Genomic DNA, 25,135 nt, shown 5'->3' on the forward strand with positions numbered 1-25,135 from the left:
CCCCATTAGAAATGTAGTAGTTTTAGTTATTATGGCCTAGATTTGGAGTTCGGCGGTAGCCGTCAAAACCAGCGTTAGAGGCTCCTAACGCTGGTTTTGGGCGCCCGCTGGTATTTGGAGTCAGTGATTAAAGGGTCTAACGCTCACTTTTCAGCCGCGACTTTTCCATACCGCAGATCCCCCTACGCCATTTGCGTAGCCTATCTTTTCAATGGGATCTTCCTAACTCCGGTATTTAGAGTCGTTTCTGAAGTGAGCGTTAGAGCTCTAACGACAAGATTCCAGCCGCCTGAAAATAGCAGGAGTTAAGAGCTTTCTGGCTAACGCCGGTTTATAAAGCTCTTAACTACTGTACCCTAAAGTACACTAACACCCATAAACTACCTATGTACCCCTAAACCGAGCTCCCCCCACATCGCCGCCACTCGATTAAAATTTTTAACCCCTAATCTGCCGACCGCCACCTACGTTATACTTATGTACCCCTAATCTGCTACCCCTAACACCGCCGACCCCTATATTATATTTATTAACCCCTAACCTGCCCCCCACAACATCGCCGCCAGCTACTTAAAATAATTAACCCCTAATCTTCCGACCGCAAAGCGCCGCCACCTACGTTATCCCTATGTACCCCTAATCTGCTACCCCTAACATCGCCGACCCCTATATTATATTTATTAACCCCTAATCTGCCCCCCACAACGTCGCCGACACCTGCCTACACTTATTAACTCCTAATCTGCCGAGCGGACCTGAGCGCTACTATAATAAAGTTATTAACCCCTAATCCGCCTCACTAACCCTATCATAAATAGTATTAACCCCTAATCTGCCCTCCCTAACATCGCCGACACCTACCTTCAATTATTAATCCCTAATCTTCCGATCGGAGCTCACCGCTATTCTAATAAATGGATTAACCCCTAAAGCTAAGTCTAACCCTAACACTAACACCCCCCTAAGTTAAATATAATTTTTATCTAACTAAATAAATTAACTCTTATTAAATAAATGATTCCTATTTAAAGCTAAATACTTACCTGTAACATAAACCCTAATATAGCTACAATATAAATTATAATTATATTATAGCTATTTTAGGATTTATATTTATTTTACAGGCAACTTTGTAATTATTTTAACCAGGTACAATAGCTATTAAATAGTTAAGAACTATTTAATAGTTACCTAGTTAAAATAATAACAAATTTACCTGTAAAATAAATCCTAACCTAAGATATAATTAAACCTAACACTACCCTATCAATAAAATAATTAAATAAACTACCTACAATTGCCTACAATTAACCTAACACTACACTATCAATAAATTAATTAAACACAATTCCTACAAATAAATACAATTAAATAAACTAGCTAAAGTACAAAAAATAAAAAAGAACTAAGTTACAGAAAATAAAAAAATATTTACAAACATAAGAAAAATATTACAACAATTTTAAACTAATTACACCTACTCTAAGCCCCCTAATAAAATAACAAAGCCCCCCAAAATAAAAAATGCCCTACCCTATTCTAAATTAAAAAAGTTACAAGCTCTTTTACCTTACCAGCCCTGAACAGGGCCCTTTGCGGGGCATGCCCCAAGAATTTCAGCTCTTTTGCCTGTAAAAAAAAACATACAATACCCCCCCCCCCAACATTACAACCCACCACCCACATACCCCTAATCTAACCCAAACCCCCCTTAAATAAACCTAACACTAATCCCCTGAAGATCTTCCTACCTTGTCTTCACCATCCAGGTATCACCGATCCGTCCTGGCTCCAAGATCTTCATCCAACCCAAGCGGGGGTTGGCGATCCATAATCCGGTGCTGAAGAGGTCCAGAAGAGGCTCCAAAGTCTTCATCCTATCCGGCAAGAAGAGGACATCCGGACCGGCAAACATCTTCTCCAAGCGGCATCTTCGATCTTCTTCCATCCGGAGCGAAGTGGCAGGATCCTGAAGACCTCCAGCGCGGAACATCCATCCGGACCGACGACTGAACGACGAATAACTGTTCCTTTAAGGGACGTCATCCAAGATGGCGTCCCTCGAATTCCGATTGGCTGATAGGATTCTATCAGCCAATCGGAATTAAGGTAGGAATTTTCTGATTGGCTGATGGAATCAGCCAATCAGAATCTAGTTCAATCCGATTGGCCGATCCAATCAGCCAATCAGATTGAGCTCGCATTCTATTGGCTGATCGGAACAGCCAATAGAATGCGAGCTCAATCTGATTGGCTGATTGGATCAGCCAATCGGATTGAACTTGATTCTGATTGGCTGATTCCATCAGCCAATCAGAAAATTCCTACCTTAATTCCGATTGGCTGATAGAATCCTATCATCCAATCGGAATTCGAGGGACGCCATCTTGGATGACGTCCCTTAAAGGAACAGTCATTCGTCGTTCAGTCGTCGGTCCGGATGGATGTTCCGCGCTGGAGGTCTTCAGGATCCTGCCACTTCGCTCCGGATGGAAGAAGATCGAAGATGCCGCTTGGAGAAGATGTTTGCCGGTCCGGATGTCCTCTTCTTGCCGGATAGGATGAAGACTTTGGAGCCTCTTCTGGACCTCTTCAGCACCGGATTATGGATCGCCAACCCCCGCTTGGGTTGGATGAAGATCTTGGAGCCAGGACGGATCGGTGATACCTGGATGGTGAAGACAAGGTAGGAAGATCTTCAGGGGATTAGTGTTAGGTTTATTTAAGGGGGGTTTGGGTTAGATTAGGGGTATGTGGGTGGTGGGTTGTAATGTTGGGGGGGGGGTATTGTATGTTTTTTTTTACAGGCAAAAGAGCTGAAATTCTTGGGGCATGCCCCGCAAAGGGCCCTGTTCAGGGCTGGTAAGGTAAAAGAGCTTGTAACTTTTTTAATTTAGAATAGGGTAGGGCATTTTTTATTTTGGGGGGCTTTGTTATTTTATTAGGGGGCTTAGAGTAGGTGTAATTAGTTTAAAATTGTTGTAATATTTTTCTTATGTTTGTAAATATTTTTTTATTTTCTGTAACTTAGTTCTTTTTTATTTTTTGTACTTTAGCTAGTTTATTTAATTGTATTTATTTGTAGGAATTGTGTTTAATTAATGTATTGATAGTGTAGTGTTAGGTTAATTGTAGGTAATTGTAGGTAGTTTATTTAATTATTTTATTGATAGGGTAGTGTTAGGTTTAATTATATCTTAGGTTAGGATTTATTTTACAGGTAAATTTGTTATTATTTTAACTAGGTAACTATTAAATAGTTCTTAACTATTTAATAGCTATTGTACCTGGTTAAAATAATTACAAAGTTGCCTGTAAAATAAATATTAATCCTAAAATAGCTATAATATAATTATAATTTATATTGTAGCTATATTAGGGTTTATTTTACAGGTAAGTATTTAGCTTTAAATAGGAATAAGTTATTTAATAAGAGTTAATTTATTTCGTTAGATAAAAATTATATTTAACTTAGGGGGGTGTTAGTGTTAGGGTTAGACTTAGCTTTAGGGGTTAATCCATTTATTAGAATAGCGGTGAGCTCCGATCGGAAGATTAGGGGTTAATAATTGAAGGTAGGTGTCGGCGATGTTAGGGAGGGCAGATTAGGGGTTAATACTATTTATGATAGGGTTAGTGAGGCGGATTAGGGGTTAATAACTTTATTATAGTAGCGCTCAGGTCCGCTCGGCAGATTAGGGGTTAATAAGTGTAGGCAGGTGTCGGCGACGTTGAGGGGGGCAGATTAGGGGTTAATAAATATAATATAGGGGTCGGCGATGTTAGGGCAGCAGATTAGGGGTACATAGGGATAACGTAGGTTGCGGCGGTTTACGGAGCGGCAGATTAGGGGTTAATAATAATATGCAGGGGTCAGCGATAGCGGGGGCGGCAGATTAGGGGTTAATAAGTGTAAGGTTAGGGGTGTTTAGACTCGGGGTACATGTTAGAGTGTTAGGTGCAGACGTAGGAAGTGTTTCCCCATAGGAAACAATGGGGCTGCGTTAGGAGCTGAACGCTGCTTTTTTGCAGGTGTTAGGTTTTTTTTCAGCTCAAACAGCCCCATTGTTTCCTATGGGAGAATCGTGCACGAGCACGTTTTTGAGGCCGGCCGCGTCCGTAAGCAACTCTGGTATCGAGAGTTGCATTTGCGGTAAAAATGCTCTACGCTCCTTTTTTGGAGCCTAACGCAGCATTTGTTTGAACTCTCGATACCAGAGTTAAATTTATGGTGCGGCCAGAAAAAAGCCCGCGGAGCGTTAACAGCCCTTTTACCGCCGAACTCCAAATCTAGGCCTTATTAGTGTTCTAACAATCCTCCTATTGCTATATAGAAAGCATCATTGTTTTTATATAAAATATTAATTTAAAATCTATTAAATCAATTGACTTTAACATTTCAAGATTTTAGTGACTGCCAAAGGTTAACAGTCATATTTAACCTGTCATTTAATAGTTGTAGAAATATATTTTAAATGTATACAATACTTATAAAGCCCAATTGTTCTGCTCATAGTTCTTTCAGATGTGCATTTCATAGCACTTTCAGAGCAAAGAATGTCTTCCTTATCTTTACTTTTGCTTTAATTTCCTGGTGCACAGGATATATGTCAGCCCTGCTTACATTGATGTTCATTGTTATGTCTATGCATTACTGGTTGTTGTTGGTTATACAAGCGATGAGCAAGTATTCAAAGGGCACTCTTAATTTAAATGTGAATTCAATTATTGTTATAAATAAATATTTTACTTGCAACCCATGGGTTATGTAACTGGTATAGGTCTGTTACTAGGTGATCCATTTATATAGCCCAGCTGGGTGTTTTGTATCAATGTATAGTTTTATTTATTTTGTAATAACACTGTGCTGATTTTCTGACTCCTAACCAAGCCCCAAAGTATCAGATGTAGACCCAGGTCTACAAATTCCAGCTGCTATTGTTTGTGTAATCTGTCTTTTCATATGCAGGTGGGGGGGGGAGGCTGTTCTTTCTGCTTTCCCAGACTCTTTCACTGGGTGTCCCAGCCTAACCTCATCAACAGTGCTAAATTAGGAGCTTATAAGTACATTTTTAAAAGGTTTTATACTGGATTTTTAGATCAGTATCTGTGCATATTCTTCTTTATAGTAGTGGCTCTTACATTCAGTTATATGAAAATTGCTATATTTAATGGTTTATATCATTGCTCTTTGTAGTTTGCTACAGTTTACATTTCTCTTTTATTGATATTATGTGGTTTTCTGATGGCACTATAAGGTTAACGATAGAGAATAGTTCTTATGAATCTCCATTGAGAAGTAATAAGGTGAATTTGTTGTACTTTTAAATTCTTTCTCTACATAGGTAGTTAAATCATCCCTTCTGTTTCTTAACCCATTAGATATTGTTTTAGTAGTAGTTTTACAATGAGACAACAGCACAAAACTTTACCTGAGTTTTCAGCAAAAGTTGAGGTAATTAGAAGCGATGTCAGCAGGAAACTCAGCACCAAATGTGACATGTCCAGCTGTAACATAAATACAAATATAGCAACATATGTTGTTTAATTACAGAAGAACTTAATCATATGTTATTATAAGACACATTAGTCTGAAACTCATTAAAAAATATTGACAGGTCCATTCACAGCTGCTGGAGGTTGCACTAATAGTAAACTAACTTGTACTAAGCCAGCTGAAATTGACTTAAAGGGAAAGTGGATACTATAACATTTATTAGCAGAGGATAGTTGCAGGCACTACACAATGGTGCTAGTAAAACATCCACAATTTATTTATAATACAGACTGACAGCTGACGCATTTTGCGCCCCCTACAGACGCTTACTCATAGACTATGAGTAAGCGCCTGTAGTGGGCGCGAAACGCGTCAGACGTCAGTCGGTGTCCCACTGTCTGTCTGTCAAGCTCTTCTTTGATCCGTCTTAGAAGTTTTGTTCCTGTTTTACATTTTCTTATTAAATTGTGGATTTTTTTACTAGCACCATTGTGTAGTGCCTACAACTATCCTCTGCTTGTACATTTTTCATGGATGTGGTTCCTCCGCTGTTACAGCACTCCAGGAGGAAATAGAGCTTGGGTGACCTTTGCCCTCTGGCAGCATTTCCGGCTTGTGGCTCCCATTGTGCTTGAGTCACTCGGACCGTAACCTTCTATGAACTATAACATTTATTCCCTTTAATATGTTCCCAACGATTCATTTTAGTTGCCGGAGTGTATTAATTTGTTTACAAATGTCTCATTTTGTCAATTCATAAAGCTGTTTTTGCCTGTTGAATCTACCACCTTACTGAAAAATGTAAATAATATATCATTGGCTATATAAAAGCTAAGTAAACAAGACCCAGCCAAAGAAATTACACTCCCAGTGGGGTGCAAGTTATATTTACAATTGTTCTCTTTATTATTTTACACATTATTTTAATGTTGTTACATTTTCAATCTTCTATTATTATAGGATTTTTCAATATACTATTAAAGGGAAACTAAACACTAGGGCCAGATTACGAGTGGCACTAACAGTCCCGCGCAAGCGATATCGAGTTTATCACGGCTGTTTGTGCACGTCGGATGTAACGCTCGTATTACAAGTTGAGAGCAAACATGATCGCTTGAGTGCAATTGAAGTTAACGCGTGTTGGGATAGAATGACCTCGGAGTTCTGGTTAATTATTTTGCGAAACAAAAAACTATCACAAAACACATAAAAAATACACTACAAACTACAGTAACACTCATAATGACACCATCTAATAAAAAAGTTATTGTCTCAAAGGGCTTTAACATACATATACATCTCTAAATATGTATATGTATGTATATATATCTATGTTTATATGTGTGTACAGATATATTTATGTATTTATATGTGTATATATGTATTTACAGACATATATACACAAATAAACACATAAATACATATGTACACATATATAGAAATATACATATAAATGCATTGAAGCCCTTTGCAGTCAAGTAGATAAAAACATGTAAAAGCATATTTATGCAATATTCATATTTAATAAAGTGTTATACTTTGTATTTACTGTAAATATTTCACATTTCAATGTTCTGCACATAGGAGAATACGTTCTTTGTATTTAAAAAAATAAATAAAATAATATATATATATATATATATATATATATATAATTATCTATCTATCTATCTATATATATATATATATATATATAATTATCTATCTATCTATCTATCTATCTATCTATCTATCTATCTATCTATATATATATATATATATATATTTATGTATAGATATATATTGTACCAAAATACCATCATATATATTTAGAAATATGGTTTTATAAATACATAAAATATATATTCTGCTATGTGAAGAACATTGGAATGTGAAAAATGCATGTTTTCCAGTTAGGTTAGCACACTTGAGAATATGTGATCGGGTTTGCGTGCGAGTATGGTGTTTTTCCCATTTTCTTTGCTCCATTGAGTTCAATGGGGGAATACGTTAACACGGTCGCATGTCCAACTTTGGCTTTTTGCGTGTGTTGGATTAGTACGCAGGTGAATTTTTTTTTTAACTTGTCATACAAGTACTACCCGATTCATGCAAAAAGCTTACTTCAAGCGGAGTTAAATACCACTCCACTCGTAATCTGGCCATATTTTTTATCAAGGGTGCTGCTATACGGAACCTAGGTTGCACTGCAGGTTTTTGAAGAAGAGTTACTGCACATATAGTGAAAAATAAATTTCACCATGATGGCACCCATAACTAGAGGGAGGTGAGGAATATCCTCAATGCTATACTTATAAAATGTGTTATGTGTTTAATGCCCCTTTAAATATATTATTATTGATTTATACATGTTTGGATTTCTGATTTCTACTGGCTACAAAGCACAAATACTCATTATGGGACCCTCCAATGGTCATCTAGCAGTGCATTTTCTTAACATGTAGAATCTGGGACCAACTATTTAATAAAAGTGATCTTCAAACCCAACAACACGCATCATAAAATGAAAATGATAGTTCTTTGAAAGGGCATATAAAAGAGAACATAAATACAAAGGACTTGGAAATTGCTGAAATTAAAGGTAAACAAGGTTTACAATTGGTTACATTATTATAAGAGGCTCAGGCGTTCATATGAATCCACCAAAGACAACCCTGAAAAAGGTACATCAGAAGGCAAAACACCTAAATCTATCTAAAAAGAGGAAACCTTCAAAGGGTTAAAGGTGTTTTTTTTCCTCAACCGAATTAGACTTGTCTGATATGGAGCCTTCTACTTCCGTTAATAGTTTCTGTATATTCACTGATCCTGAGAGTGGCTTTAGCTTAACATCATCCTTAGAGATGACCGAGGATGAACATAAGGCCAAACAACTCAATTCAAAGGATAAAGCAAGGGTCCCTTTAGGTGCAAGACAAAGAGGTCACAAAAAAGGAAGAAGGGACACTTGCAGCGTGATGAAATAAGGGAAGGTGGGCTGAATACTGTTAACCTCTCTGACTATAACTTAAATGCTGATGAAATATCTCTGCTATCTTAGGGTTTTGGCTTTGCACCAATGAACACGTTTTCAGTATTCAGTAACCTTTTGGACATTAATAAATTTCTATGAAAACTCACCTTAAAGAAATATCTCCATGAACCAAAACAAAGCACTACCTTTGTTTTGTTGATAATTAAGATTTGGACTCAACATGTCCACAAATTGAAGACTTTATTAACTTTTGTGCACTGGAGATTCTTAGAGATCTGTCTCACAGTAGTGACCTTGACAGTGGGCATGTTCTGGGAGAGATTGTTAATCCTAGTGCAAAGAATTGTTATTTCTATCCTATTTAGCTTAGAGATCCTCACATTAATGCTTTTCAGAGAAGAGTAGAATGTGATAGTTTTAAATTGGCATCAGATACCCGACAGGATAACCAATTATAAATCTTCTAGAGTAGCATGAGCTGGTGAATACTAGAAAAAACAGGAATTCAGTTTTGCCCATGCTCAGGAGAGCGCAGAATGCAACTTAAGTTACCAACATATCCGCTCCCTCATCTTCCTGAGGGCAGTGGCTTCACTGATGTGAGTGTTTGGGTGATTGGAACTCAAGTGCAGCAATAGATACAACAGAAACAAAATGTCAATTAAAGTCTTTAGTTAAACAATAAAAACTGAAACTGAGAATTAGCCAAAGGTCAGGTACCAGAAGCTCAGTTTAACAACAAGGTACCAAGGGATAAGCAAGAGCAAAGTCCAAGGATATGCCAAAAGTTAGGTATCAGAAGATCAGTCCAACAACAAGGTATAGGAGATTCAGCAGGGATAGGAAGCCCAGTAGATACAGGTGGTACCTGGTAGAGGATACCAGGTAGGTGCAGCAGGATTCAAGTAAGCAGCCACTGGTACAGCAAGTACAGGAGACTCCGTTGACACAGGAAACTCAGCAGCTGGTACAGCAGACCAAGTAAGTGCAGCCAATACAGCAGGACTCAGGTAAGTTCTATGATGAAATAAGGTAAGTACAAGGTTGTTGCTACACAGGTACAGGGAGATTTGAAGACAGGTAAGAACAAGGTGATCTGCACAATAACAGTCCAGAGTGATGGGATGAGTGGATTTATATAGGAACTCCCACACTAGTGGCTTCTTTAAGTTAACACACCTAAGTAAGTTGTTTGCTGCTTTTACACAATGGGTTTCTTTTTATGTTTACTTTGATTACGCATATCTGATTTTACTAAAGTAGTATTATTTCCTATTGCTTTAAGAATGCAAATGTCTTGTCCCTAAGACAGAGGGAAAGAGATGTGTACCGGATAGAGGAAAGGATGAGGAAAGGAAGTTTTGTTTCTAAATTAGAAATATACTTTTTTTCCCTGTTATTGAGCTGTATAAAGCTATTAAAGGTTTATGGGGAAATGCCAGTCTACCCCTGTTCAGTATTAGGAGTTTCCCCTTCAGCCACTGAGGATCTCATAAAAATGAAAATAGAAAGTCATCAAACTTTAGGAAAAAGAAAGAGAATAGCAGAAACAAAACACAATCTGAATGTAGCAGATGAAAATGTAAAGTATATATACAGTATATGTGTGTGTGCGTCTTTTGTGTCAAGGTTTCATACACAATAGGCAGAGGAGGGGGATAAATAGCTGCTAGATGCTGTGATCCTGGTATTCATGCTAACACATAATATTATAGAAATAATCTGGGATGTCCTTGAGTTGTTTATTCTTTGCAGTCTCTAGTATTTGCATAGTTCTGCTGGTAGGTAATGAATAGGACTAGGGCAGGGAGCACTAACAATGATACAATACAGAGACAGGGCTCAATAGCTAGCTGTTCCATACTGTGACAAAGCATAGGCCAGCAATTATGTAACATTAAACTCACACAAAAATGTTCTTGCTTTCTCTCTGAACCTCCCCACTCACTGTTATGTGATTAAACAAGCCTCACATAACTTACTGACAAAGAAGGTTTCGTGCAAGATCTCCACTTTATAATTCTTCTTCCATTTCATCTTTTTTTTTCAAGGCAGCACATATTAGTTGCTATATTCTGTCTTCAGTTAACCCATTAGTTGCTGTGCCATTCCATACCCAGTGCTGAGCTGTTTTGGAGATTTTATATGCTGCTCACTTGGAACCATTTCGCTGCCAAGCTGTTTTTCACTCCAGTACTGAGCCAATTTTGAGCTTTTTTTGCTACCACCATTTAAACTCTATTGTAACTCAAATTTCAGTGAGTGACCCACAGATATTATATATAGTATTTTTCAGCAGGCCCAGCAGTTTCACAACATACCATTATTACATTTATATATCATGGCATATGAGATAGTTGCGGCAAAAACTGTAAAAAAAAATGTATAATTTTTTCTTAGATTTTAGTAAATAATATTGAGAATGGGCAAGTGACCACGGCTGTTACTTTGACCACCTTATTAAATTGTCATCATGTGAAATAAGGGCTCATACAGGCTTTTGGGGTTATGATATAGATTAGAGAGGCCTCAGCCTCATTGTGCAGTATAGAAATAAAAGCACTTGTGATCACCTGACTATACAGACAAAATTCATATCTTTTTTTGATAGAGGGACTTGTCTACTAGAAAATAAACTTTAATAGGGGTCTCAACGCGTACCAGAATTTTTTTTATTGCACATATAACAGATCATTCCCATGCAAATTCCAATGTGTTTTTTTTTTTTACTTTATATTTAAGATAAAGAACAGGCGATTCTCCTTCAAAGGAAGGGTCTTGAAGGTTTGTAGCTGCTATGGGAGCAGAGATCGAGGGGATTAAAGAACCTCCCCCAAGCTACACTGAGCTTCCCGGTTCTACCACCTTTGTGAAGTCACCACGTGCATACGTAAGACATCACTGCCACTCCCATGAATCCTGGGAGTGCCGCCTACTAGGCCACCAACGATCCCGGCCTTTAATGAGGGCTATCACCAACAACAGTGTTTGATCTGCAATCCTCGTGCATGATGAGAAGGGCTTGTCATGTGCCAACAGGTAGCAATGTGTATGATGAGCAGGGGTTAAGCACTACTGTAAGTAGACATGGGCATTCAACAGCTTTGTTAGCTGCCTATTGCAGAATTACAAGGCCCTTTGTTGTCTGGCTCTTTTCAACCCAGATTTATGCTTGTGAAAAAATTGCTAAGATCTGGATTTGCACAAATTTTAGCTCCATCCAGCTCCCTCTCTCTGTGAATCAACCAAGCAATTCCGGGTTTGTGGCTTGGTGACATCACCGGCATCCCATATTCCCTCAGCAATGCTGACCTGCTTGGCAAGGGATAAAAAGTATTGGCGCTCTAAGCTAGGGGTTAGATATAATGTCCTTACCAATTAAAGGATACAGTGATCTTAACAATGCGAGGAAGGTTATGTGTAAGGGTGATATAAAATAACAATCTATAGTATTAGAATATATACTAAGGATTAGCTCGAATAAAGAAGATTACAATATTTAAATTCTTTAATATAAGATCATATTAAAATATCACAAAGATTACAATATGTAGATATGGCACAAATATAGTGCGGGCTTTTAGACAAAAGGGATGACAAATAGTCTAACACTGCAGGTGACTAAAACAGGAGATAGTCAAACTCAAGACAACAAATGAGAGTGGGAGATCAAAACACAAGACAACGAAAGTAAATGTGTTATGGAAAATACTAGATAATCTGACTGGACGTCCGGAAGAAAATAAAATATTTACTCATAAAAATGAAGACTAAAAAGGTGAAAATGTATATACTGTATGTATAAAAAAACATATATGCATAAAAATGTATAAAAAATGTATTGGTGCACTAAAAGAATCTAGATCACAGAGTATGTGTCAGCATATATGCGAAAACAAAAAATATATTAAAAATAAATATGTGAAGAGTCTTGATATCAAAATAATGCATAATCTTCCTTAAGAGGAGAAATAATATATCACAATTTGTTAGAATCCTTTAAATGAAAAAAAGCCTGGTAAACCTGGTAGCTTGGTTTAGGTCACTAAAATGCTGGTAGAAATATGTTCGATGGTACCTGAACGCCACTCTCTCTCCATTGAGAGGGAGGCGTTAGTTGAATTGCAAATAGGATCGTCTCCCAAAGACAGTAAGTCCAGTCACTATGATTCTTCGTCTGTCGTGATGGTTCTTCATTCGTTCTTAGTGTGGTCCAGAAGTCTTCATAGACCTCTCCTGCGGTGTATACTGTTAGAAAGCGGGGTGCGTACGAAGAGTGTACTTCCGCTTTGCTTCACACATGTGCTGTGGGTGTCTGACATCGCTGGGTATTCAGTGTGTCCTCTGCACGATCAGCTGTTTAACCATCCGTTGCCGGCCAAACACCTCGATCAATTTCAGGAGATAGAGTTCTTTATGGGAGATGTATAAGACTCCAAATGGGAGTATTTAGTTAATCTGTTGTAATGCTCTTAATTACTTCAAACTAATTCGTAACTCAGGAGATCATTACGCAAAAAGTTCACCAAAGTAAGAATGGTTCGTGTTCTCTCTTAGACAATCAGTACAAGGAGAGAATAACTCCCAAACATAAAGAGTACACACAATAAACGTGTTTCACCCCTGGGGGCTTTTTCAAGATCCTTAAGACTAACGACCTGCTTGGCAACCTTGCAATGGTCTCAGGTGCCATGGCTATGACTAGCATCCAAACTGCCACACCCTCCGGAAGTTTGTCATCCATACTAAAGGCAGATAACAACCACATTAAAGGGATAAAGAACATACCCAGACTCTGTTTACCAGTCTAAAGGAAACTACCATAATTTAGATTAAAATGTGGGAGGTTTGTGCAACAATACAACTCTAAAAATACATAATATTGCCTGTGACTTATATGCATCAGATCAGGAGGCCTATGTATCAAAGGTCTTGCGGACCTGATCCGACAGTGCGGATCAGGTCCGCAAGACCTCGCTGAATGCCGAGAGCAATACGCTCTCCACATTTAGCATTGCAACAGCAGCTCACAAGAGCTGCTGGTGCAACGCCGCCCCCTGCAGACTTGCGGCCAATCGGCCACCAGCAGGGAGGTGTCAATCAACCCGATCGTACTCAATCGGGTTGAATTGTGGCAATTCCTGTCCGCCTGCTCAGAGCAGACAGACAGGGTTATGGAGCAGCGGTCTTTAGACCGCTGTTTCATAACTGCTGTTTCTGGCGAGTCTGAAGACTCGCCAGAAACACGGGCCCACAAGTTCCATAAGGAGCTTGGTAAATGGACCTGTTTGTCTATTACTGCACACTTTTTTGATGCCAGAGAATAAATTAAATATATTTTCTGTTATAGTTAACACAATTTGTGATCATGGTTCTAGATAAAGAAATTTGTGGGTGCTAAATATCAAAGTTGCAGGGGTACTGTTGGGAGAAAAAGCTATATATTTACTATGGCCTAGTTTCCATTGAGGTGGTAACCTGTGGAAACTGGTGATAAAAACTTTTATCTCCATTAAAGTCTATGGAGAATTTTTATGTTACCACCAGTTTCCAAACCACCTCAATGGAAACTATCCCTATGTATTTATAACTCTAAAGGGACCTTGAGATTGTAATAAAAAATGCAATAGACTTAATATATGGATCCCATTTTTCAGTAATTTAATTCTAGTATGCTGCAGAACTAATAAGCCTAACCTTGCTAGATATCTGCACCCAACCGATTTCAGCAGAGTAAATAAGATACTGCAAAAAAAAGTTTGCTAACAAAATAACAGCCGCAAACTTTAGCTGCCTCCTGATTGGCTCCTCCAAATAAAGCGGAGTGGAGGATACATTTTTTCAGTTGAAAAACAATTGAAAGCAAGGTGTTAACCCATCAACTACCTGGACATGTAACAAAAAAACACATTACCAAATTCAGGGGGGGGGAGGGGATAGACGAAAAAGTAAAATCCCACGAATAAAATAATTTCAGTGACAGACTGTGCAGCAGTAGAGAGATACTTGTGCACATATGAGCTTCAAGCTCTTAAAGGTATCTAGTTCTTGTACATTGTACTTAAAGGGACAGTTTAATTTATTACCAATGATCCATTTTACCTGTTGGAGTAAATTCAATTATTTACAAATAGCTCCTTAGCCTATATATTGGCATTCAAAATAGCTGATTTATCCCTACCTATACTAAACATTTATATACCTAGGTATATGCTTTTGGCAAACAATCACCTAGATTTAGAGTTTTGCGGCCGAGGGGTGCGTTAGCTACGCATCTTTTTTTTCTAGCGCTGCTTCTAAACAACGCTGGTATTTAGAGTTCTCTGAAGGGCTGCGAATATATTATATTTATTAACCCCTAATCTGCCCCCCCAACGTCGCCGCTACCTTACCTACACTTATTAACCCCTAATCTGCCGACCAGACCTCGCCGCTACTCTAATAAAGTTATTAACCCCTAAACCGCCATACTCCCGCCTCGCAACCCCTATAATAAATAGTATTAACCCCTAATCTGCCCTCCCTAACATCGCCGCCACCTAACTTCAAGTATTAACCCCTAATCTGCCAACCGGACCTCGCCGCTACTCTAATAAATGTATTAACCCCTAAAGCTAAGTCTAACCCTAACCCTAACACCCTCCTAAATTAAATATAATTTTAATCTAACGATATAAAGATATAAATTAACTCTTATTAACTAAAGTATTCCTATTTAAAACTAAATACTTACCTGTAAAATAAACCCTAATATAGCAACAAAATAACGAATAATTATATTGTAGCTATTTTAGGATTTATATTTATTTTACAGGCAACTTTGTATTTATTTAAACTAGGTACAATAGCTATTAAATAGTTAATAACTATTTAATAGCTACCTAGTTAAAATAATTACAAAATTACCTGTAAATTAAATCCTAACCTAAGTTACAATTAAACCTAACACTACACTATCAATAAATAAATTAAATAAATTACCTACAATTAAATAAACTAAACTAAATTACAAAAAACCCCCACTAAATTACAAAAAATAAAAAAAGATTACAATAATTTTAAGCTAAATACACCTACTCTAAGCCCCCTAATAAAATAACAAAGCCCCCCAAAATAAAAAAATTTCCCTACCCTAATCTAAATTACAAAAGTTAACAGCTCTATTACCAGCCCTTAAAAGGGCTTTTTGCGGCGCATGCCCCAAAGTAATCAGCTCTTTTGCCTGTAAAAAAAAACACAATACCACCCCCCAACATTACATCCCACCACCCACATACCCCTACTCTTACCCAAACCCCCCTTAAATAAACCTAACACTACCCCCCTGAAGATCTCCCTACCTTGAGTCATCTTCACCCAACCGGGCCGAAGTCTTCATCCGATGGGGCAGAAGAGGACATCCAGACTGGCAGAAGTTTTCATTCTATCCGGGCAGAAGAGGACATCTGGACCGGCAGACATCTTCATCCAAGCGGCATCTTCTATCTTCATCCATCCGACGAGGAGCGGCTCCATCTTCAAGACCTCCGGCGCGGAACATCCTCCTTCCCCGACGACTACCCGACGAATTAAGGTTCCTTTAAGTGACGTCATCCAAGATGGCGTCCCTCGAATTCTGATTGGCTGATAGGATTCTATCAGCCAATCGGAATTAAGGTAGGAAAAATCTGGTTAAAAAGTGTAGGTAAGGTAGCGGCGACGTTGGGGGGGCAGATAAGGGGTTAATAAATATAATATAGGGGTCAGCGGTGTTAGGGGCAGCAGATTAGGGGTTCGTTGGGATAATGTAGGTGGCGGCGGTGTGCGGTCGGCAGATTAGGGGTTAAAAAAATGTATTATAGTGGCGGCGATGTGGGGGGACCTCGGTTTAGGGGTACATAGGTAGTTTATGGGTGTTAGTGTACTTTAGAGCACAGTAGTTAAGAGCTTTATAAACCGGCGTTAGCCCAGAAAGCTCTTAACTACTGACTTTTTTCTGCGGCTGGAGTCTTGTCGGTAGAGGGTCTACCGCTCACTTCAGCCAAGACTCTAAATACCAGCGTTAGGAAGATCCCATTGAAAAGATAGGATACGCAATTGGCGTAAGGGGATCTGCGGTATGGAAAAGTTGCGGCTTGAAAGTGAGCGTTAGACCCTTTCCTGCCTGACTCTAAATACCAGCGGGCGGCCAAAAGCAGCGTTAGGACCCCTTAACGCTGCTTTTGACGGCTACCGCAGAACACAACCAGCAGAAGAAATGACACTCACAGTGGGAGGTGGAAGAGATAAAGCTCTAAATTTGCATTTTCAACTGTTCTTTCTAAGTATCATACAGAGACAGAGATAAGAAAGGGAGGCATTTGAGTGATAAGATAAGAAGATTTTTGGGCAAGATTACATATACGGAGCCAGCAGTTCATAAAGTGTTGTAAGTCGGATAAACTAGCGATGTCCAGAAATGAGCGTAAATACAAATTTCTGGAGTTGCCAGTGACTTACGGCCCTTTTAAGAAACTGCCGTCGCCTAAGAAAAGTAAAAAAAATATCAAATCTCCTGTAAACGTCTAACACGCCCCCCAAAAATAAACGTGACGCGTAAAAAAAACCTATATCAACCATCAAACCCACATCAGAACTAATAAAAGTATTAACCCCTAAACCGACAACCCCCCACAACACAATAAGCCTAAATAAACTATTAACCCCCAAATCCGCCATCAAACCCACACTGCAATAAACCTATTAAAGTATTAACCCCTAAATCCGCCAACCCCAACATCGCAAACTACCTATTAAAGTATTAACCCCTAATCTGCCATTAACCAACAACGCAAACTACCTAATAAAGTATTAACCCCGAAACCACCAAAGTCAACAATGCAAACTACCTATTAAAGTATTAATTCCTAAATCTGCCATCAAACCCACACCGCAATAAACCTATCAAAGTATTAACCCCTAAACCGCCAAAGCCCACAACGCAAATAATTAAATTACTAAGCCCTGTAACCTAACACCCCCTAACCTAATACCCCTAAATGAACCCAAATTACGAAATACTAATTAGTTTTAAAATAAAAAAATGTAACACTACTTTAAAAATAAAAAAATAAACTAAGCATAAATTAAAGGGACAGTCTAGTCAAAATTAAAATTCTGGTGTAGACTGTCCCTTTAAACTACAATTACATAAAATAAAAAAAATCTAAGATTACAGAAAATAAAAAACAAAATTATCAAATTTTAAAAAATTATACCTAATCCCTATGAAAATAAAAAAGTCCCCCCAAAATAAAAACACCCCCTACTCTAAGAATAAACTACCAGTAGCCCTTAAAAGGGCTTTTTGCAGGGCATTACCCCAAGATAATCAGCTTTTTTACATTAAAAATACACAAAGTCCCCCCTAACAGTAAAACCCCCCACCCACCAAATCCCCCAAAATAAAAAACTAACACTAAAAAACCTAAACTACCCATTGCCCTGAAAAGGGCATTTGTTGGGCATTTGCTCTTTTACAAAATGCCCACCCTAATCTAAAAAAATAAATAAATAAATAAAAAAAAATAATAAGTCTAACCCCCAGGTTGATACTCACCATTCCTGAAGTCCGGCTGAGAAGGTCCTGTCCCATGCTGTGAAGTCTTCTTCCAAGCGGCAACCTCTTCTTTCTTCTTCCAGGAACAATCCAGCGCGGAGCGGAGGGCGGAGCTGAAGACTGATGACCGGGGAGCTGAAGACCGGCGATCCTGGAACTGAAGACCGGCGATCCTGAAACTGAAGACCAGTGAACATGGAACTGAAGATCGGCGACCGCGGAGCCATGGAGCATGGAGGATCCTCTTCGTACGATCGCCGCCGTACACTGGATAGTGAATTCAAGGGACGCGATTAAAAATGGAGTCCCTTAAATTCCTATTATTCCTGTTCAAATCAGCCAATAGGATGAGAGCTACTGAAATTCTATTGGCTGATTGAAATAGCCAATAGAATTTCAGTAGCTCTCATCCTATTGGCTAATTTGAACAGCCAATAGGATTTGAGTAGCTCTCATTCTATTGGCTGATTTGAATTTGAAGAATCAAAACAGCCAATAAGAATTCAAGGGATGCCATTTTTAATCCCGTCCCTTGAATTCACTATCCAGTGTACAGAGGCGATCATACGAAGAGGATCCTCCACGCTCCATGGCTCGGCAGTCGCCGGTCTTCAGTTCCAGGATCGCTGGTCTTCAGTTCCAGGATCGGCGGTCTTCAGTTCCAGGATCGCCGGTCTTCAGTTCCAGGGTCGCCGGTCTTCAGCTCCGCAGTCATCGGTCTTCAGCTCCGCCCTCCGCGACGGATTGTTCCTCTAAGAAGAAAGAAGAGGTCGCCGCTTGGAAGAAGACTTCACCGCATGGGACAGGACCTTCTCCACCGGACTTCAGGAATGTGGAGTACCAACCTGGGGTTTAGACTTGGTGGGCATTTTGTAAAAGAGCTAAATGCCCTTTTAAGGGCAATGCCCAACAAATGCCCTTTTCAGGGCAATGGGTAGTTTAGGTTTTTTTATTTTGGGGGATTTGGTGGGTGGGGGGTTTTACTGTTAGGGGGGACTTTGTGTATTTTTAATGTAAAAGAGCTGATTATCTTGGGGCAATGTCCTGCAAAAAGCTATTTTAAGGGCTACTGGTAGTTTATTCTTAGAGTAGGGGGTGTTTTTATTTTGGGGGGACTTTTTTATTTTCATAGGGATTAGGTATAATTTTTTAAAATTTGATAATTTTGTTTTTTATTTTCTGTAATCTTAGATTTTTTTTATTTTATGTAATTGTAGTTTAAAGGGACAGTCTACACCAGAATTTTAATTTTGACTAGACTGTCCCTTTAATTTAACTTAGTTTATTTTTTTATTTTTAAAGTAGTGTTAAATTTTTTTATTTTAATAGTTAGTAACTTTAGTATTAGGTTAGGGGGTGTTAGGTTAGGGGTGTTAGGTTAGGGGGTTTAGTAATTTAATTATTTGCATTGTGGGCTTTGGCGGTTTAGGGGTTAATACTTTGATAGGTTTATTGCGGTGTGGGCTTTGGCGGTTTAGGGGTTAATAGTTTAATAGGTAGTTTGCGTTGTTGGCTTTGGCAGTTTAGGGGTTAATACTTTAATAGGTAGTTTGCGTTGTGGGTTAATGGCGGATTAGGGGTTAATAGTTTTATTAGGTAGTTTGGGATGTTGGGGTTGGCAGATATAGGGGTTAATACTTTATTTGTAGTTGCGGTATGGGTTTGATGGCGGATATAGGGGTTAATATATTTTATTAGTTATTGCGGTGGGGGTTGGCGATTGACAGGTAGCTAGATATTGCGCAGGCGTTAGGTGTTAGTTTATTTTTGCAGGCAGTTTCGGGAGTTATTGTCCTTCCATACTCAGCGCAAGGCCTGCTGCAGCTGCCTTAGTATGGCAAGGTAAAAATGGAGTAATATTTCTCCATTTTCGCCACAAAAATCCTTGCGCTGAATATTGGATACCGATTTGTGACACGGTCCCATGTTAGCTTATGGGAGTAACAATTGTGGGCCACGGGTGAAATATACGCGCGTAACTTGTATGCTACACCGTATATGTAATACCAAAATCGCGTAAAAACCAGCATCGCAGGCTTTTTTGGGCGCCGCCGCATATGTAATGGAGCCCCTGATCTGTCTGCAAGCTTAGGCTTTTTTGATGGGCTGTGGTTTCAAAAAGCAAATCCAGCTATTTCTTTTGCAAAAAAAGCATAAATGAGCAATTTTTCATACAATTTATATGCTGCAGCTGGTGTAACAAGTCATGGGGAAAACATTCAGGCAAAAACAATTTTACAGTGAACTGTTGCTTTAAAAACATTTGATTGCACATGCGAAATGGCAGCAGTCAAACATTGTACTAAAGCATTTTTTCTTTGTTTTATTTGCATTAAACCAGCAGGAGATGTCTTTTTTTCACAACTGCTATTTTTGTGGGGTGTTTTTTAAATTTCTGGAGGTTTGTAACTGTAATCCAATAGACCAGTGAGAAATGAACCCCTAGGGACAGGTTATGTACATTCATGCATTTCAGTATCAGTTTATACTAATATTAACTTGTCATTTTAAAATACTGTATATAAAAAACTTTTTTAAACGTATGACAGAATATTTGTGAATGTGATGTAGCCCTCTCTAAGCAATGGCAGTGATTATCAGGGAATCCAACAAGGTCAGGACTTTAAGAGCATTGTAGCTGTGCTTTTGTTGGCATGGTCAAACAATGAACCACTTAATTAAGATTCTGGGTGAGTATCTTCTTAGCTAGAAAACCCCACAAAGACTTCCCCACTACAAAAAGCCTGTGAAAAAATGTCTCTTTTGTTGGTGGGAACTTTTTTCTTTTTCCAAGGCAACGTGGCAATGAGAACAAGAACCAATGATACATTCTTCATTTTCTTTCCAGAAACACCAACTGGGTGGTTTCCTTGCCTGGGAATGCCAGGAGATCTGGAATATTACTTTCATGCAAGTATTAGAGTGAATATTTTACAATTCTATAATGAGTTCAAGATGCACCAACTTCTAAAAATACATCTTAGCTATTTATAAAAGTCCTTTCTAATTCCTGTTTTAGCCACAGATATAGCCATAGTTTTTTTTCATACAGTTCTTTTTATTATATATATATATATATATATATATATATATATATATATATATATATATATATATATATATATATATATATATATATATATAGTATCTCACAAAAGTGAGTACACCCCTCACATTTTTGTAAATATTTTATTATATCTTTTCATGTGACAACACTGAAGAAATGACACTTTGCTGCAATGTAAAGTAGTGAGTGTACAGCCTGTATAACAGTGTAAATTTGCTGTTTCCTCAAAATAACTCAATACACAGCCATTAATGTCAAAAACAATTGGTAATAAAAGTGAGTACACCCCTAAGTGGAAATGTCCAAATTGGGCCCAAAGTGTCAATATTTTGTGTGGCCACCATTATTTTCCAGCACTACCTTAACCCTCTTGGGCATGGAGTTCACCAGAGCTTCACAGGTTGACACTGGAGTCCTCTTCCACTCCTCCAAGACGACATCACAAAGCTGGTGAATGTTTGAGACCTTGCGCTCCCCCACTTTCTGTTTGAGGATGCCCCCCAGATGCTCAATAGGGTTTAGGTCTGGATACATGCTTGGCCATTCCATCACCTTTACCCTCAGCTTCTTTAGCAAGGCTTTGGTCGTCTTGAAAGTGTTTGGGTCGTTATCATGTTGGAATACTGCCCTGCGGCCCAGTCTCTGAAGGGAGAGGATCATGCTCTGCTTCATTATGTCACAGTACATGTTGGCATTCATGGTTCCCTCAATGAACTGTAGCTCCCCAGTGCCGGCAGCACTCATGCAGGCCCAGACCATTAGACTTCCACCACCATGCTTGACTGTAGGCAAGACACACTTGTCTTTGTACTCCTCACCTGGTTGCCGCCACACCCGCTTGACACCATCTGAACCAAATAAGTTTATCTTAGTCTCATTGGACCACAGGACATGGTTCCAGTAATCTATATCCTTAGTCTGCTTGTCTCCAGCAAACTGTTTGCAGGCTTTCTTGTGCATCATCTTTAGAAGAGGCTTCCTTCTGGGACAACAGCCATGCAGACCAATTTGATGCAGTGTGCTGTGTATGGTCTGAGCACTGACAGGCTGACCCCCCACCCCTTCAACCTCTGCAGCAATGTTGGCAGCACTCATACGTCTATTTCCCAAAGACAACCTCTGGAAATGATGCTGAGCATGTGCACTCAACTTCATGGTCAACCATGGCGAGGCCTGTTCTGAGTGGAACCTATCCTGTGAAACTGCTGTATGGTCTTGTCCACCGTGCTGCAGCTCAGTTTCAGGCAATCTTCCTATAGCCTAGGCTATCTTTATGTAGAGCAACAATTCTTTTTTTCAGATCCTCAGAGAGTTCTTTGCCATGAGGTGCCATGTTGAACTTCCAGTGACCAGTATGAGAAAGTGTGAGAGCGATAACACCAAATTTAACACACCTGCTCCCCATTCACACCTGAGACCTTGTAACACTAACAAGTCACATAACACCGGGGAGGGAAAATTGATTATTGGGCCCAATTTGGACATTTCCATGTGTGGGTGTACTCACTTTTGTTGCCAACAGTTTAGACATTAATGGCTGTGTATTGAGTTATTTTGAGGGGACAGCAAATTTACACTGTTATACAGGCTGTACACTCAATACTTTACATTGTAGCAAAGTGTCACTTCTTCAGTGTTGTCACATGAAAAGACATAATAAAATATTTACAAAAATGTGAGGGGTGTACTCACTTTTGTGGGATACCGTATATATATATATATATATATATATATATATGTATGTGTGTATTGGGTACTTGTAAAGCGCGACTAATCACCCGTAAGGGTCTCATATATATATGTGTGTGTGTGTGTGTGTGTGTGTGAAAAATATACCTAGATGGGCTAGATAGGTGCAGCAATGCACTACTGGGCTCTAGCTAGTGATTAGTGGCTACACACATAGCACCTTCCTATTGGCTTACCAGATGGAGTTAAACACATTTATATTTCTGAAATAGTGCAATAAATAAAGGTCTAGATTACAAGTGGAGAGCAAAATTATGCTTTTGCAAGCACAATATTTGCACTCCATTCGTTATACCAGTGCACTGGTATTAGAAGTTAAGTGCAATGAGAATGTGACCTCACGTTCGCATTGCCTGGAAGCTTTGCGCACTTCCATAGGCTCCAATGAAAGCCTCATTCTGATGCCAACAGACACAGCACAGAACCTAGCGCAGCATTGGGCAGCATATTTAAAATATATATGTATATACACATATTAACACATAATTATATATTTACATAAGCATATACATATACTATATATTAACAGTATAATCACAGTCCCATAGACCGCAATGTAAAGACACTTTTCATCCACTCCCTTTAAACCCTTATAACTGCTTTGTGCAGTTATTTATTTATTTTTTAAAAAGATGGTCATATTTTTAAAAGATGTGTACACTTTATTTGGGGGAAATTGGGGGGACATTTTTTTAATTAACCAAAGGTCTGACCTCTGATTAAAGGGACACAAAACACAGTTTTTTTGTTCCATGATTCAGATAGAGCATGCAATTTTAAGTAACTTTCTAATTTACTCCTATGATCAATTTTTCATCGTTCTATTGGTATCTTTATTTGAAAAAGCAGGGATGTAAGCTTAGGAGCCTGCCCATTTTTGGTTTAGCACACTGGGTAGCGCATGCTGATTGGTGGCTACATTTTGCCCCTTTATGGACGCACATTAAATTAACGCTTGTATTCTAGCCCAAAATTCGCTAAACATTAAAAATAATGTAGATTATTCATCGCCAGAGCAGCAATACTAGGATGTAGCTGAAGTCTAGACCAAAGACAAGTGAAAACGTGTGCAGCCCAAAATCCTCAACTAACTCCCAGTAGTACATTGCTGCACTTGAGACTATCTTTTCAACAAAGGATACCAAAAGAACAAAATAAATGTCATAATAGAAGGAAATGTAAAAATATGTTAAATTGACACAAACAGGAAAAAAGAATAACGCTGTGTTGCAAATAAAAAGTTAGAATTCTAATTATAAACGTGGAAGTGGGCTATATAAAATCATTGGAGGTCACATTTTGGCCCCTGGACTATACACTAGGTTGGACACCCCTATTATAAATGGGCTATTGATAAGTGAAAGGGACAAGCCAACAAGAAAGATTTGTGAGTGCAGCTTACAAAGATTAAACTTACATTAACTTACATTTCTGTACTTTTGTGAAATAACTTAAATGTGTGTCTGTAATTACTAAAAAAATGTTTTACACTGAAAACAAAAGACATCTCACAGTCTATCTGTAATCAATTACTTAGCTGCTAAAGAATCCTAGTGCACTAAGGGGAACTAGTGTAAAGAGATGGCTGGCAGCCAAGTGGCAAGCTAGACGCTGTGTGCGTGATGGGTGGGTACCTTATTGGCAGACAAATGACATGGATGAGGACCAAGTGATCACCAAGTGACAAAAAACTGTGAATTGTAATGTGTGAAAATAGTGATCAAAAAGTATGACATTGTAAGATAATTCATAATCATTACACAGCATTTTAATTAAAGGAACATTAAATATAGTTAAAGGTACATATGTTATTAAAGTATGAATTGATTATGTATATTTAAATAAATATATATATATATATTTATTTATATATACTTTTATTTATTTTTTAAAATGGATAGGGGGATATTTAGGCTAAATTTGTTTAATCAAATTCTATTTTTCTATAAGAGAAAGAAGTGTAATCTATCAGTAGTTCTCTAAGTGCTGACCAGTAGATCACAGTTGTGGGATTTCCCATTTGCCTCTCAGCCATTACTAGGCAAATGTATTTTGCAAGTGTATATTATGCACCAGTGGCCGATGCCTCAGCTAAATAAAATGTGATTCAGCACAGGAGCGGAGCTTGGCGCATGCAGGTAGGTGGCCGTGTTTTAGATGAGCTCCCAGTCCAAGAGGCCAAAATGGCTCTATAAGAGAGTAAAAGCATAACTAATTGACCTACTTTACTACAGGGGAGGCAGAGCTCAACCACCTGTCACTAACGGAGTA

At 38.5% G+C, this 25,135-nt stretch overlaps 1 protein-coding gene across 1 annotated transcript in view; it reads right to left on the reverse strand.

Moving 5' to 3' along the window:
- The window catches only part of BCAN (brevican), a 169,086-nt gene that overhangs the window by 102,963 nt on the left and 40,988 nt on the right, over nucleotides 1-25,135 (reverse strand). Inside the window, exon 2 of the mRNA XM_053705241.1 lies at nucleotides 5,433-5,508. Within this exon, the coding sequence (XP_053561216.1) occupies nucleotides 5,433-5,508 (76 nt within the window). The remainder of the gene's footprint in view (nucleotides 1-5,432; nucleotides 5,509-25,135) is intronic.

This window comes from Bombina bombina, chromosome 1, assembly GCF_027579735.1.
Source record: "Bombina bombina isolate aBomBom1 chromosome 1, aBomBom1.pri, whole genome shotgun sequence".
Taxonomy (NCBI): domain Eukaryota; kingdom Metazoa; phylum Chordata; class Amphibia; order Anura; family Bombinatoridae; genus Bombina; species Bombina bombina.